This window comes from Rhinichthys klamathensis, unplaced genomic scaffold, assembly GCF_029890125.1.
Source record: "Rhinichthys klamathensis goyatoka isolate OS25496 unplaced genomic scaffold, OSU_Roscu_1.1 h1tg000183l_1, whole genome shotgun sequence".
Classification (NCBI taxonomy): Eukaryota; Metazoa; Chordata; class Actinopteri; order Cypriniformes; family Leuciscidae; genus Rhinichthys; species Rhinichthys klamathensis.
The window spans coordinates 1,105,990-1,123,967 of NW_026606711.1; the positions used below are offsets into that span (position 1 = coordinate 1,105,990).

At 37.3% G+C, this 17,978-nt stretch overlaps 1 protein-coding gene across 2 annotated transcripts in view; it reads right to left on the reverse strand.

The window, feature by feature from the left end:
* epb41l4a (erythrocyte membrane protein band 4.1 like 4A) overlaps positions 1–17,978 on the reverse strand; it is a 65,482-nt gene that overhangs the window by 45,457 nt on the left and 2,047 nt on the right. For both annotated transcript variants that reach the window (XM_056261571.1, XM_056261570.1), the window contains exon 2: positions 1,777–1,881. In XM_056261571.1, coding sequence (XP_056117546.1) covers positions 1,777–1,881 — 105 coding nt within the window. The remainder of the gene's footprint in view (positions 1–1,776; positions 1,882–17,978) is intronic.

Genomic DNA, 17,978 nt, shown 5'->3' on the forward strand with positions numbered 1-17,978 from the left:
CAAAACCAGTGAAATATCAACTGATTTGATAACTCTGAGTTCTTGTCATATTTTATTACCATTTTCTAAACTATAGCGAATAAACTGTGATAATGTACGAAATGTTGAAGGTGTCTGAATAAATTTTGGTTTGACTGTATATTTAGTTTGTTGTGATTTAAATCACAGGACTAATCAAGAAGAATTAACCATTGAAGTTAAACTAAAACCATAGATTCAAGTTAAATGAACACCATTGATTCAAGTTAGTTGATTCTATTGGGTTTTACTTGTTTCAATCACGTGGAATCACTGTCCATGATTGATTTATGTTCAGCCAAAGAGCTATTTTTTGATTGCAGGTTTTGAATGACATGAGGGTGAGTAAATATGACAGAATTTTCATTTTTGGTTGGAAATTGAGCGTCAGCGTCAGTTCTGGCAGGCCAGGTAGTCAAGCTGCTGCTTATGCTATTTGCTATCAACACTGTCCCGTCAGCTGATCTGCTCCAGCTGAGCTGCATTAGCTGGTTAACTCCCCTCGCTGCTCAATGGCCAAAGCTCAAACAAGGCGCCCTATTTAAAGCTCATTCACCTTGCTCATACATGCTTGCTGCTCGCTCTGCTGGCTCGCTGCTCGCTTCTGCTGCAATATTGACACAGGACTCGACGTGATTCATTCTCCATTCATCTCTGAAAATCTTCACGAAGCTAAGTTCCTTTTTAATATTAATTGCTAAAAGCTATCAGTGTGTTGGCAACATGCTTCTTGTTAATGCTATCCGTGTGGCATTTGGGCTTATCTAACTAGTCGTTTTCATAAAAATGCTTATGCGATCATATTGGCTACGTGCGTTATCTGTTGTCATTGGCAACTGATCGCGTTGCTCACTCTGGCTTTTACCACTATATGCAGCGCAGATTCAAACAGCTTGCTGTGATAGGAATTAACTTCTGCGGACTGCCTCCGGACCGTATACAGCTCATTCTTACGCATTGTGCAACAACTACGGCGGCGACACTCGCTCCGGTTTAACCCTTTAAGCTATGGGGTGGTGGTTTCTGCTGCTTACGAACGATACCTCCGTCCCGATGTTCGGGATATTCTTGACGACCAGAAGCCATGAGCTCAAGTCTCTGATTTGTTTCGTTAATAAAACACATTTGATCATTATATTGCTCGCGCTCTGCTCAGTTAACGCCCCTGAATGCGCTATCAGCTGTTAATGTATTCATCTAGCTCGTTCTCAGAGGTGGATTAGTCATCTATCCATAGAGCTTACACTGTAGACTGTCAAACAGTTTAAATACAGATAATCTAGGTACAGCATGTTTTAGCTATTGCGGTCTTGATTAGTCATTTCAGTAATTAATTAATATTTTTACTATTATAAATCGCTAAATTAGGGCGGCTCAGTCGACACCGTTCGAGACACTCAATTTTGTTTTGGGGGAAATAGCTCATGTGGTCAAATAATCATCCTCTGTTTCACAGAGGATTGCCAGGTGTGGTTTTGTTTGGGGGGATATTCTAGCTCTCACAGTCTAAAACTGTGTGAGCGTTCCCTAATGCTGCTGCTGCTGTCCTCTGACTCTCTGCTATTTCATGGTGCTCATGAAAGGTCAGAGGACTCCCTGAACAGAGCCATACCGCCAAAATTCAATTCAGGAACATCAACCTGTTTGCAATCTATTCAAATAATTCTTAATTATTTTGTCTGTGTTCTTGACTTAATGGACCTGACAGAATCTTAATTATTGGGATGCTCTGGTTTGTAATAATCTTCAAGCACTCACCGTTTGATGACTGTGATCGCAATAGCGAAGCCCAAAATACTCTGTTTCAGCGAGGTTCACGTGATTGAACACATAGTCCAGCACTACAGAACCTTTGGTTGATTTCTGTGGAGAAATTAGAAATGCATTAGAAATCTCATCACGAACATACAGTTGTCAGAAAAACACAAGCAGCATCAAAGTTACGAGCTCAGCTGGACTGCATCTCTCCTGAGGATCTGCTGACAGTGAGAGGAGGGTTTGTGGCTTTCTTCTCTGATTCAATAGTGTTTAACGGGCTACTTTCAACCACAAACCACACATATGATAAATGAGCTGTGCACACACCGGTTACAGCATGAAAACACACACCGCTAATATAATGCGAATAAAGTTGAGCATGACTAAGGTAAATAGAGGTAAAAAGAGTAGGATAGAGGTAAAAAGGAAACACAATGACTAAACCTGCTATTACGTTACACTCTGTCTGATGATACTCCTTGTTTTTGAATTTTGTTTTAGCTCTGAGGCCCTGTTTACACCTGGTATTAATGCCGCGTTCCAGGCAACCTGTAACCCGTGTTTTTCCAACCTTATACCCGTGAAAGTGCACTGGAACTGCAGTCAAACCCGTGACTTCCCACCCGTGAACTCGTACTAGGTCGATGTACTCCCAGTTACGAGCTCTGGCGTTGTCACATAGCCCGCGAAACCATACAAAACAACAATGGTTTGTTTACATCTAGCTAGCACAATTTCTTGCGCTCAGTTAGTTTGGCGTGACTAGCCTGGAACGCTACAAAGTCGTGAGTCGTGGTTTGAAGTCGTCATTTACGTGCTCAAAAACCTGCCTGGAACGCAGCATAAGATGCAGTCTCGCATATCCACCATGTTTGTAGTTTTTTAACACTTTGTATTCGTTTTTGTAGTTCTAATAGAATATTAGCCGTTAGAGTGTGCACTTCGGGTTCAAACTAGAAATAGTAGACCAACCGGGTATCTTTGGAATACTCATTTCAATACCATGATTTGGGACACACTCTATTTAGTAAGCGAATTGGGAATTTTTGATTGAATTAATGCCGCCTTGGTGAGAGACTTGAAAATATCAAAACATGAAAATATCTTACCAACACTAAACATATGGTTTAGTCGATAAACATTTGGTTACCCCCCTGAATAGGCCTACAACACTCTAAAAAATGCTGGGTTGTTTTAACCCAAATTTGGGTCAAATATGGGCAAACCCAAATGTTGGGTTAAAAAATGTAATTTAAAGTTTTAACCCAACTTCAGCTTTCACTTTCAACTGTAAATTTTTTAATTACATTTTTAACCCAACATTTGGGTTTGTCCATATTTGACCCAAATTTGGGTTGAAACAACCCAGCATTTTTTAGAGTGAAGATGAGTCATCAATATTTTTGATCTGTTTTGCTCTAAGAGAAAAACTGTAAAAGTGTATATCTGCTTAAAGCTTATATTTTGGGCATAATGGGGTCTTTAAATCAGAGGCAGATTTAAAACATCTCAATCATACCCGCCCTGCCCTAAAAAAAACTAAACCAGTTCAGCCCTGTTCTAGTAAATTCATGCAACGTTACCACTAATAAAAGCTTTACTATGTTCATAAATCTTCAGTGTTTATGTGACATCTCTGCTGATAGTTGTGCAACTGCAGCTCACACGTATGACACACGTCAGCTCATATGACACACGGTGAGTGAGAGGAAACCTGCAGGAGTGAGTGTGTGTGTGTGAACACACACACATATAAAAACACACAAAGGGTTTGGTGTGTATTCAGAGTTTTGCAGCTCCACACAGACGTATGTCATGATCGCTCCTATTACACGCTGCAGGGTGAAACACAATAAACTTCATATCTGAAATACTATATTCAGCAGAAAACCCACAGGACTGAAATATCACACACAAGATCTCTTCTACATCTCCTAGACAGAGATGAGATTAAATGGAGAGCAGATGTTACTCCTGGGAAAAAGACCCCAGTAATCTCACATGCGTCTCCTTTCAAAACAGATCTCAAAAATGTCTCTCAGATTTTCCAGATGCTGATCTAAAACATTTCTCATCAAATGACCTGAGCTGTTATCCACATTCATTTTATAGCACTGGATGACAACAATGAACTTATTTGGGTCTGTTTTTTTATTAAAATCAGAAAAAAATACTTTTGATACTAATAGTTGATACTTCAATGAAATGTAATTGAAGCCTCATGAGCCCTAAAATAACAAAATTTGAGAATAGCATTAAAAGAATTACAGGGATAAAATCAACAGTGATGCACCAAAATGATTTCTTTATCAAAACTCAGACAACGAAATGAAAGTTTTAGTTTTCATTTAGATTTAATTTATTTTCTGTTTTATTGACGTCTTTTCACAGTTCAAACACTGATTGACGATTACATTAAAAGTCGTACTGTGTATTTCAACATGCTGTTGATGATGCTCATTCGTGTTTATTTCATGCTATAACTAGTAGTAAAGAGGAAGTGATGATCCGATCACGTTATCATTTTATTACAAAAGTGACATAAATTGAAAGTTGAGACTTTGTTTCATATGAAAAGTAACAAATTGCGAAGCTTATTGCGATTATTGGATGGGATGTGCGCAACAAATAATGTTTAGTGAAGATTTGTTCATGAATTGACTGAAAATACCATACAGTAGACTAAAAGATCTCGCTTCATCAAAATGAATGCTTGAAATCGATATTATCAAGCTGACATGTTTACATTGTAGCTTCTCCACTGACACAGTCGAAACACGCCATCGGAGCAGTGCTAATTAGACGTCATTGTTTTGGTCAATAAATTCGGCCCTACAAAACTGTTTCGGTCGAAACAGAAAAATGCATTTTCAACCAAACATTTTTGGATGGCGAAAAATCTTCGGTGCATCACTATGGGTATGTTTAAACTTTAAGCGACAACGATGTACTAAAACCTTAAAAGTTTTTCCTTTGTGTTTTTCACATATAGACGACAGCGTTGTCATGGATCTCCGAAAACGACTAAAAACGCTGTATTCTGCTGCCAGGCCAGTAGATGGCGATGTCACTTTGTAAAGAAACACTACGCGTCTATAGACTGAACATGTAATACGCATGAACACGACATCACCATTTTCACAAATTCACAGAGACGATAACGGTATCGTAACTGTCAAAACTCCTAGCTTCAAAACTAAAATTGATTTAACGTTGGGTGATGTAATTTGTTATTTTTCGAATTGTAATCATAAAATAGAATATATAGGAAATATTTTTATTTTATTGGCAAAATATTTCATTCATAAATGCAAATATTCTTTAAGAGTACCAAAATTAAATATTTTTGTCTGTGACTTCAATTATTTTATCAAGACATTAAAAAGAATTAATAACAAAAAAGTGCCAAATTTGTGAAAATGTATGATAATATGTTGAGTGATATGTAATATAATTTACTTCCTCTGTGTTTTTTTTTTTGTTTTTCTTTTTTTCCTCTACTGTACTTCATATTCAAATTCATTTTACGGTCTCCTTTTACTCATGCTGTCATCTGTTGTTATCTGATCATTCTTATGTCAATAAAAAAAAAAAAAAATCGATACCAGTCTCGTTTTTAAAAACTGTTTTCAAAGTTTGCATTTTCAGGCCCCCAAAATGCCGTGTAAATGAATGACCAAAACGCATAATTTTTTCCCATTTTTAGGTGAAACCGGTGTTGTATAAATGTCCCCTACTGTTGCAAAAAATTACCATGGCATTTAGCAAACTCTGCGTATATTTTTTTTTTCTATGTATACTGAACAGAAGAGATCACTGCTGCTCATATCTGTGTTTAAGGTGTTCGTGTTCCCACACTGCCGGTCCCCGGTGGCGAAATATCTATCAAAGCTGAACACGGGAACACAGGTACGGCCTTACCAGGGAAAAACCCCCATTGTGTGTGACCTCTGATGTCAGTGTCGTAATTCAAATCCCAAAAGCCCAACGGGAGGAGAGGTGAATATGACAAACCGCAAACACGCTGCTGTCCAAAGGGTCCCGGCACGAACACGGTCAGGAAAGATCCTCCTAAATCATGCCTTCCACATTCCTGCCATATCTCTCTTCCCGATAAGACATTTGTGCTGGTTAGGGTGGGAATGTTAAAATAACAGGGAAGAGTGAAATGAATAGATAGGAAATGTATTTCCTTGTGTCGAGAAATGCTGCTTGGCATCGGCAATTGTCCAACTTACTGTAGATAAAAATGATACAATAGAAGGCCCACAACAGATTAGTGTTCACATGCATTACACTAATAACAGCTCTATGTTAAATGACAAAGTAAAAAAACCTTTGCAACAATTTTAAATGGCATTTGGAAAAAATGTTAAAGCCGTGAAATGCTTTATAAATCTAAACAAAGAGAAATCTTAGAAAGGCAATGTGTCCTAACTTTACTTTCATTTTTAAACTGTGCCTTACTGTTCATATATATATATATATATATATATATATATATATATATATATATATATATTAAATTATTTTAATATATATTATATAATATATACTGTATATATATATATATATTACAAACTTAAAAATAAAATAAAATAAATACTAAACAACATTATAGTCTATAAAAATATTATTATAAAATTATACATACTGCATATTGCAATAGTAGTAAGATTAATGTGGTAGAATGGCAATCTTTTTGAACATAGCCTTTGTTAATAATTGCAGACTGGGAAGTAAATAAAAAGAGCACAAGCATAGATCTAATAAATAAAGATCGATCGCGTCCTTTTGCATCAATTTCACACTGTCGAGAAGACGGATGAACTCAAGGAGAGCGAGACTGAGATTGCAAAGACTAGTTTACTGAAAGCAGAAAGTGAAGCGCAGGCGTGCGTCTGATAACACAAGCTAATCAAATCAAAGCCTGATTGTGGTATTATGACCAAAAGCGCACAAAGAAGATTAACTAATTAACACAATCCGACTCAAGTCCACACACAAAAACACACTGTGCTCATGCACTTTTTCAAATACTCTCCCATCATCCAGTTTTGTTTAATTAAACAAAAAAGAACATCCAGCCATTGATTTGGTTGCAATGCAATTATACTAATATCTGAAATCAAACCTTGCATCAATGAATCAAATTTGCTTAACATTTTTACATTTACGTTTTTATGCATTTGGCAGACACTTTTATCCAAAACGATTTACATTGCATTTCAAGGGAACACATTTACATTCTTATCAGTTCTTGCTTTCCCTGGGAATCGAACCCATGACCTTGGCGTTGCAAGCGCCAACACTCTACTGTTTGAGCTACAGGAAACCTTAACAGTTAAGAAAACAATGCAAAAAAAATGGCAATGGTCCTAAAACAGGCTTTAGGGGTGTTCTGGACAGGTTTCGTCAGACCCATCCTCGTATGTGTCCTTCTAATGGCAGCGTGGGACATTCTGAAGGTTTGGTCATTTGGGACATTCTTAACTCCCTCTGACATGCCCTGCTGTCCCCATGGCAACAGGGTCACTACATTGACGAGACCTGACCATCTGCTGCTGCCGGCTGTACGGGTGTGGCAGTGTGTGTGTGTGTGTGTGTGTGTGTGGTGCTGATATCCCCATCAGCAGATGTTCCTTCACTCCTCCAGAGACTAGAGAGAGCATAAATGGGTGAATCTGACTAAACCTGTCAGGAGCATGTCCAGGTCACATTTGACCTCAAACTCAAAAGAGAGAAAGAAAAAATGATATTGTGTATAAAAATGATGCCCTTTTCATGACAATTAAACACATTAAGTCCAAAATTATTTAAGAATTGAATAGTAAAAATCCTGAGAAAATTCTTTGAAAAGGAGTCAAGAGAAAAATATATTTCTCTTCAAACTCAAGATAAAGAAAGAAATTATAATTTGCATAAAGAAAATTAAGCCTTTTTCATTACATTAAGTCCAAAATTTTAATGCAGACAATGTTAATAAAATATATTTCAATTGTGAAAGGGTTTTTTAAATATTTGTTGTACTTCTTTTAATTTATGATTAATTTAATACAAAAAAACATTATTCAATTCCTGAAAATGATCCAGGATGATGAAAATGACCAATTATTTGGGGATAAAAATTCTTAAAAGACTATTTTGTTATGTATTTCATTTAATTTCATAGAGATTCACTTAAACAGACACTGAAAGCTCTGCTTTGAGAAGTCACAACAGATACAATGCTATAGAAAACTCATAATGGCCAGGCTATCTGGGCAGTCTCAGTTGGGACGTGAGTATGTTTCAATGATTTAACACAACAGAAAACACACTTCTCTTCTGGTTTTTGCTGGAAACGCTCCAGATGTCTGTGACCCCCCTGTACGGTGGCAGCACAGACCCTCCTAGTTTCCATAGTTACTCAAAAATAAAGAGAAAGATGCGACACATGGTTTACAGCGCCTGCACTTTCAACACAACACCGGCACTGAGGCGGTTCTTTGACAAGCACGGTCTTGAGTCACACGGGAAACGCTGTATTGTTAACCAGCAATTTTACAAGCGGTTAACATTCTTCTGTGAATGCAAACAATAAGTAGGGTTAAAAAAGCAGGGTCCTCTAAAGGACGTAACATAGAAGGTCATATACTTTGATATACACTAGGTTGCTTAAATTTATATGTACATGGTACTACTTTATTAGAGAGCTGTGCAATAATTGCCATGGTACATGGTATTTCAATGCAATCGTGTCCAAAAACCATGAACACAAGAAAAAAAAAATCAAATCACATGGAAAGCAAGTGTATGTTCTGCAAACTCCCACAATGACTAGAGGAAACACACGGTACATGCCAGCTTTTGCAATCAAAGGCAGAGGAACTCGCACAACTGATAACACTCCAAACCAAACACATCAACCAACGTTGAAAGATGAAGCAAGGCAAAATGCGACTCAAACATGAAGCCAACAACACACTAGTTTACTTGGACAAAACTCACAGGAGAGCAAAATCGCAACTGAGATTACATGTCCTACACAGCAGAGATGAAAGGGTTAGTTCACCCCAAAATGAAAATTCTGTCAGTAATTACTCGCCCTCATGTTGTTCCAACCCCGTAAGACTTTCGTTCATCTTCGGAACACAAATTAAGATATTTTTGATTAAATCTGAGAGCTGGATCACTCCTCCATAGGCTTCTTAAGGGATCGAAACTTGCCGGCTCAAAAGTTATGAAAGACATCGTTAAAATAGTCCGAGTGACGACAGTGGCTCAACCTTAAGTTTATCAAGCGATGAGAATACTTTTTGTGCGCAAAAAACGAACATAAATAACGACTTTATTCAACTAATCATCTCCTTCTCTGTGGGCCGTGATATTTCACGTAGAGAAACTGCGCAAAGCTTCTGTGTTGCACGTTACACGCAGGCTCACTATTGGCCGACGCTGGTCATGTGTGTGATGTGTGACGTACAACCTAGAAGCTTTGCGTAGTTTCTCTATGTGAAATATCACGGCCGTACAGAGAAGGAAATGATTAGTTGAATAAAGTCGTTATTTTTGTTTTTGTTTTTTGCGCACAAAAAGTATTCTCGTCACTTGATAAACTTAAGATTTAGCCACTGTAGTCACTCGGACTATTTTAACGATGTCTTTCATAACTTTTGAGCCGGCAAGTTTCAATCCCTTAAGAAGCCTATGGAGGAGTGATCCAGCTCTCAGATTTAATCAAAAATACCTTAATTTGTGTTCCGAAGATGAACGAAAGTCTTACGGGGTTGGAACATCATTAAGGTGAGTAATTACTGACAGAATTTTCATTTTTGGGTGAACTATCCCTTTAAATGAAGAAAAACCGGAGACTGCAGGAGTTTCGTACTTCTCAGACGTTTCTGCTGAGAAAAAGACCACAGTAATCTCACATGCGTCTCCTCGCCACAAACAAGTTTGCAATCCTAAGTCAGAGATCTCAGAATGAACATTATTAAATGCTCACACCGTTAAGTCCGATCACACCAAGAAGAACAGTAACAATATTAGCGTCCACAGCAGTTGACAATATCGGTTTATGACAATTTACACATTTATGATGGGCACACATGTTTTGCTTGTATATTTGTCACTGTAATACTTAAATCATAGTAAGTAGTAAGTAGTAGCAAGTTTATAGAAGTAAGTTCTGACACATCACTGTCTTTCCACTGACACCTTTCGCAACGTTCTTGATAACTTTGGGTATGTACAATCTTTGAAGTGACTCCCTTGAGTGCAGAATTTTGACAAATGTTGCTCTTAGAGTGACGTAACAGTTGCATGAATTCCGATATGACTGTTCAGACTAAGTTCGCACTGCATTGGATATCGCTATCGGATTATGGACCACATATGGAAGTGGCCCAAATTGGGATTGAAAAGATCAGATTCCATGTGGTTTGTACTATTCACACTGACAAAAACAGATCCCATATCGCAAGAAAATAGGATTTGGGCCACATTTACCTGCAGTCTGAATTAAGGATGCACGATATCTAGGCCACCATATCGGTATCGGCAGATATTTTTTTACGTTATCGTTATCGGCCAGATACATTTTTTTTGGCCAATATATTAAAGCCGATAAATAATGTATTATTTCCTTCAGCTGAGACACTTCAGATGCGCACTGGTCACCATGGTTTTGAATTGCTTGAAATATGATTTGAACCACTTCAAAAAAGGAAAATAAAGTTAAGTCCAACATGTGTAGCACAAGTCTGTCAGATTGTAATGAGAACATTATAATTGTGTGCCTGGGACATGGCTTTAAATGGTGAGACTTTTGTTTTTGTAATCAGACTCTCAGAAATTATATAAAAATGTGGTTTTAGATTTATCTGCCAATATATCGGCTATCGGCTTTCAAATATAAAGAAATATCGGTTATCAGTTAGGGAAATTTTGAAATGTTCATATCGGTGCATCCCTAGTCTGAATGTAGCTTAGTTCTTTATTAATGCAATACAGGAGAAATACAGGAAATTTATGATTCTATTCTTCTAGTCTACACATCAAGAAATAGAATATTCAATGTTTCTCTGGGAACGAAAACCCAGAAACCACATCTCTGTGGAGCTCTGCGCTTTGGGAAAGTTTTTACACGGCAGACGGATTTAAATTTAGACTCCAGCATCAGTAATAATTCATATGCACGAGGCTTGTTGAAATACACGCGGCACTGTTGATGAGGGATGACGGATGAGCATTTCTGAAAGCCTTTGTTGAACGCTTGCATTCGACATTGGAAGAAACTTACCAGGGCCATTACCAAACTAAAGACTGATGCAGGTGGCTTTCAGCGTGGCACGATTCACAGCTCAGAATAAACCACAGCTAAGCGGTTGATCTGGAATGACTCTTATCAAAGACGTTTAAATAAAGCATAAAAGAAGGACAAACCAACCGTGTTATTTTTGACTGCTCTAATTCAAAGCTCATCTCAAACGGAGAGTTGACGTAACTTTGATGAGCACCTCAATCAGCTCAATCAACTAAATAATTAGCATTCTGATTACTGAGAGTGGTTTATTTACGGGCATTTCTGCAGTGAATCCCGGCGTGTGTTCACGCTGAAGGAATGTGCCTGTACTGATCAGTGTTGATTCTGCGTTTGACAGGAGAGATTACGACCCTCATTGTGACTAAAGAAAGCAGAGATTATTCCCATTTCTTTTCTCGCTCCTTCAAATGCCTGTTAAATCCTCTAACCTCAGCTGACACACAAACACTGCTGACACCCAATCCCCAAATGGTTTTCGCATGTCTGCACCAATTTGGGACAAAATCTGCAGAATTCTTTAGAAATTAAGTGGATTTAAATGTTGAAAAAGAGTCCTACACTCTTACTGGTAGCTGAAAGCAAAATCAAATTCACCCAAATATCTAACAAACAAACACAGAGAGGAAGAACAGAATTGCATTCCTATTGCTCAAACAGTAGAGCATTGCACTAGCCAAAGGTCATGGGTTCGATTCCCAAGGTATGCATGCACTGATCCAATGTATAGCTTGAATGCAATGCAAGTTGCTTTGAATACAAGCAATCTGTCAAATGCATAAATGTGAATTGTGAATTACAGACAATCCAATTCGGTTTATGTGGGGTTTTGCATGCACAGATTCTGACTATCAGTAATCCATTAGTAGTTTTACTTCCTTATGAGTGAAACACTGACTCTTTCAAAACATTGATCTGTTTGTTTGAGCAGCCCCTATGTGAATAGGTGTGTTTCAAGCGAACACCTTGATGCAAATTGATTTAATGACTGCTCAGTTTCAGCTAACTACCTGTGAGATGAGATTTCTCAGAGGAATGTGGTATGACAGGCTCATGGGTCGTAATGGACAGAATGTAATGTTTGTCTCCAGCCCACTTGAATTCACTAAGGAAAATGTATCATAAGTAATTCCATGTGTTTGTGTGATTGCATGGTATTATTGATATTAGTATACACTGTAAAAAACAAATCCCGTATTTTTTACGGAATAATGCTGGCAACTTTGGTTGCCAGAACAATTCTGTAAAAAATACATTAAAACTGTAATCACCTTTACCGAGCAGTATGTAAGTTTTACATTTTAAACTGGTATATTTAAAATGGATTTCAGCAATATTGGCATGGCCATAAAGTTATTGAACAAATTGTAATACACTGACAGTCATCCATCACAGCAGTGAGGAGTCACATGATCAATCACAGCTCATCACAAACTGCTCTTCCACAAGAAAGTTAATACTAATATGTAGAAGCTGCACAGTGTCATTCACACAAACATTAAACACCATCATGGTAACATGTTGAAATTTTAAAAATGCAATAAACATTAATTTAACAACATTAAATGTAACATAAAACCCTAATGTACATAACTGATAAGAAACAAACTAAGAAAATTATGAAGAAACATAGTTATTAAAAAAAATACATCAAATGTGAAGTTTCACGCAGTGAATTGTGGGAATGTCAATTTACAGTTTTTCACTGTAAATTATACAATGACTTGTTCTTATTCACTTTCAAAAACTGTAAATTTAACTGTATTTTACAGTAAAATTACATAAATGTACCACATATATATCACAGTTATTTACCGTATATAGTAAGGAAACTTTCTGTTAACCAATTAACAGTTTTTCACTGTAGCATTTTTACAGTCTTTTACCGTTAAAATTACGATCATTTTTTACAGTGTACAAAGGGATTCATGATATCCTAATATTAGCCACACCTATCATATATATATATATATATTTTAAATGCCATGTGATTTTTTAGATGGATGGCTGCAGAGAATATTCTGTGTGAATTCCTTTCTTGAATGTGACGTTGGCAGCGCCAATAAAACATCTCAGGGCTGTCAGAGTTCAGGTTGGAGTCTGTCTGTGCCTGTCTCCGAAACACCCATAAACCTAACCAGTGCATCACACAACACACACACACACACACACACACACACACACACACACACACACACACACACACACACACACACACACACACACACACACACACACACACACACACACTAATATCTAAATATTTCTCATTGGTCATTTTGTGGCAACTCAACAACCAGAGGTTCCTGGCTCAAATTTTTTATTTTGTTCAAAAAAATTTCTGAAGAAACACAAACATATATAGTCATGAAAGTATTAAAAATAAACGAAATTGATAAATATTTACTGAGTAATCCACTATTTTGTAGAGGGTGGTCAAAATGATAATTTTCACCTAAAACTTAAAGCCAAATTATATTATAAATTATATAATTTTTTTTTTTTTTTTTTACACATATAGATCAATAGTAAATTCTGGGCTTTAGCAATCCTTATTGCATTATATACCAAACAGAGACCATTCAAAAATTGGGAGAAGCACTTTTTTCCCCAAAGTTACGGCCCTATATTATCCCAGGAGAAATGGACAATGTGGCTTTATGTGCAAATTGTTGAACCTAACCCATTTTCAATGGTTGAAAACCAAATGTGCATACAGCTACTTACTTACACATTTGTTTTTTGACTACCACTAAAAATGTGTACAGTTTAACAATTTACTCATGGAGCCACATTAGGATCTCCATATCTCTGGGATTGAGCCATATAAGGCCTCTAAATTAAAGATACCAAAAGAAAGGTTTGTTAAGAATCAAAATCTAAAATGATTAAGATATCTTCAGTACTTCTTGAGTTACAGGCATGCAAACTTTGGGGGAAAAACACGAAAAGTGCTTTTTCCCATTTTTGAACTGTTACTGTTTGTATATAATGCAACATAAATTGCTAAAGTAAACTGTTTTAATGAATAGACCTACCGATCTCTGTGTTGCCATCTTTCTAATGTCATGCTCACCCACCTGTAATCTGGCTCCAAATCTCAGTAAATATTCATAGAATTTAATATTTTGGCTTTCATCACTATTAATATTGGTCTTTCTTCAGAAAAAAAAAAAAAAAAGAACAAAATCAAACAATTGGAGTCGGGATGTTTCCGAAAATTTAGTTGATTTGACATGGAATGACCCAAAAGCTAAATATTGAAAAGTTTGGGGTCAGTAAGAATTTTCTGAAAGAAATTCATACTTTTTTTATTCAGCAAGGATGCATGAAAAGTGAGAGAAAAGGCACTTAATGTTTCAAAAGATTTCTATTTCAAATAAATGCTGTTCTTTTAAACTTTCCATTCATCAAAAAATCCTGAATTATTATTTGTTATCACGTTTCCACAAAAATATGAAGCAGCACAACTGTTTTCAACATTGATAATAATTAGAAATGTTTCTTGAGCAGCAATTCATCATATTAGAGTGATTTCTGAAGGATCATGTGACACTGAAGACTGGAGTAATGATGCTGAAAATTCACTTTTGATCACAGGAATAAATTACATTTTAATATGTATTCACAACATAGAAAACAATTGTAATAAAATGTTCAATATTCCTGTATTTTAATCAAATAAATGCAGACTTAGTGAGCAGAAGAGACTTGCTTTTCCAATTTATGAAATTTGTCAGTGATTGAATTTGCCATGGGGAAAAGCTGATGCACAAAAACACACTCCATATGAGCTGCAAAAGCATGACGCTCTCTAGTCTGTGGTTTATTTCTGTCTCTCACGGCACATTGTCATTCCGAGATGAGCACCAGATAATGGGCTTCAATATTTTCAATGGACATTCAATATTTTCACTCTGTCTTGGACTGTATTGCTGGTTAGGCTTGTTATCATCATTATTAACAGCTGTGAAGTGTGTTTGTGGTAGGTGGATAAGTACAATAAAGCACACTCATTAAGGATAACGCTGAGACACAAGCCCATTTAGCAATCCCATTAAACGCAACAATGAGGGATTTGATCCAAAGCTTGCATTGGTTCAACTCAAATCCAGCCAGAGGAAATCTGCTCATCTTATCACAAGGGTTTCTCTGCCTTTGTCTGGAAAGGCCGGCACACTCCCAAACGCCACACAACCCCCTCCACCCGCGCTGATGGGGTGGGTGTGACTGGAGGACGAGGGGACTGGAACCAGCGACACACGGAGTAATACTTAATACACATTTATCCTGCCTTTCACTTTCTCTGTCTGTCGCCAATACAAAAGAATGCAATGGTATTACCAGGCTTTTGGACACTAACATGTTGGTAATACCATGGCATTCTTTGAAATACCTTGGATGCAGTAATTTATGTGCCATATGCATATGCTAGTTATACATAGTGTGATCCCATAGTACCACCATTAAGATGTCAGAATTTTTCACCCCAAAAAAGCATATTATACAGAGAAATATAAATTTATGAAAATTACTTGGAAAAGGCCATTTTCTTAGTCATTTTTAAAGGCATTTTATATACACACACACACACACACACACACACACACACACACACACACACACACACACACACACACACACACACACACACACACACACACACACACACACACACACACACACACACACACACACACACACACACACACACACACACACACACACACAAATGCAATGAATAAAATTATATTTTATATCTTTTGTAATTGCTTTTTTTGTCATCACATGCATTCTCTTTGACATCAGTTTTTTTTCTCATTATTCTACTAGTAGTATTTTTTTTTTAGTATAACAGGGAAAAAATACAGTTTTTCATTATTTTTTATTTATAATATGAATGAAAGGCAGCACAGCAAATAATACCATGACATTTATCACTGTATTTATATTACTGTTTGTTTTCAATACAATCACAATAAGGAGAATTTGGTGGTTTACATGTTTAATTGTCATTAAAATGAACAATTTCTTATTTTCTTATTTTCATTTTAGAGTGAAATGTGACCCAGAGATTCACTCAAATATGTGATATCACCACTGAACCACGAAGAGCGTATTTTGATGCCCCGTACCGTAGCTTCATACTGAACCCTTGAACTTTACAATGAACACAATAACAGCTTTTATTCATCTTTTTGTGTTGAAAAGTGTCAAAGGACCTTATTGTTTAGAAAGCACAGCCATTCTCTCACAGGAAACACAATGGAAACACAACGGTCTAAATCTCGCACTGGTCAGACCCTAAATAAACGTTTCTCTTTGTCAGACATGTCCAAATGTCAGGAGAGCATCACCTCGACAGAAGCACGGCCTCGCTGCTCTGAGCTGCTGTCTTTGTTTTGCAATGACGGAAACATGTGAGCTGGTCTGTTCCTCACGCACAAATACACACACCGCCGTCTGGGTCAACTCAATGAGGCCTTTGTGTCGCGAGTGTGTGTGAATCGCTCCAAGTTTTGTGTGTGTAAGCATCTGTGTGGCTTTGTAAGCACTTCCTAACAAATAAAACACTAAATGCAAAACCTAAAGTTCAGCGTGTGTGTCGCTCTTCTACTTTGCTAACTGATCAGATGCACCATTTTCACCTGCTGGACCAAAGAACAGGTGAAAAAAATCCCACAGACGCACACTGAAAAAACACCAAGGCCCACATAGCAGCACCCTAGCTTTATTTATGGTATTAGGTTTTGCACATAAGCATAAGATCCCACCCTCCCTTCCAAAGCCACGCCTCCTTAGTTCAAAACACATAGGCTGCGTCCAAAATCTCATACTCTCTTGAGTAGCTACTTATTTTGAATGAGTAAATACTTCACGACCGCTAAAAAAGTATGTTCCATATAGTATGAGTGTGTGTAGTATGAATGTTATCTGGACATATACATTCGCCAAGTTGTCATTATCATGTGACCTACCAGCGTCAGTTACGTCGCTTCATTGCCATTCATAAATCCTCTCCCGTGGCCTCATGGGATAGTAAAGTGTCCATCGGCGCACTTCAGAATCTCGCCGGAAGTATAGGTCATCCGGGTACTTTTTGCCTATGCTTTTATGAGTACTGTTAATTTGGTCACATACTGTTTTTCACCTACTAGATAGTAGGGAAGTATGTGATTTAGGATGCAGCCATGAATGCAAAGCATACAGCAGCGTCTGCAAAGCGTTACGAGAATTACCTCATGTCTCAAATAGTGATGGGTCGTTCATGAACGACCCGTTCATTGCGTCTGTCACGTGACAAATGAACGAAAGACTCGGAAGGTAAAATAATTATTTATGTTCCCTCCCTGTAAATTATTTTTGACTGCATTATAATGTTTTCTTAGTTCAGAATATGATTAGGATTGCGTTGGTGGATGCGTTTGGGGAATTTGGCCGTTACAAATATAACATTTAAAGCCACTTCAATGAACGAAATGACTCGAAAAAAGATTTGTTCATTTTGATGAATGAGATCGAACAAGAGAGTCAGTAAAATGATCCGAACTTCCCATCACTAGTCTCAAAGCACACAATATTACAATAATAATGAACGTAAACAACTTACAGAGCCCTTGTACCACCTGAATGCTGCAGATTCATTTCGGCATTGATAGTGTTGACATAGAAATGAGGACGCGAGTATGAGGACGTGAACCGCTCCGGGTAGAACGTCACAGGTTGCCATCTCGTAATTACTGTTACGATGTGGCGTGAATGCAGCATAAGCTTGTTGTTTTGGTTCAGGAGGAGGGACTGTAAAAGGCGGCTGTTTGTTTGTGGCGCTCTGTGACTGACGTCTCTCTATAACTCTGGATAGCCTTACAGAACGCGTGGATGACGGGTGATGTCTGCG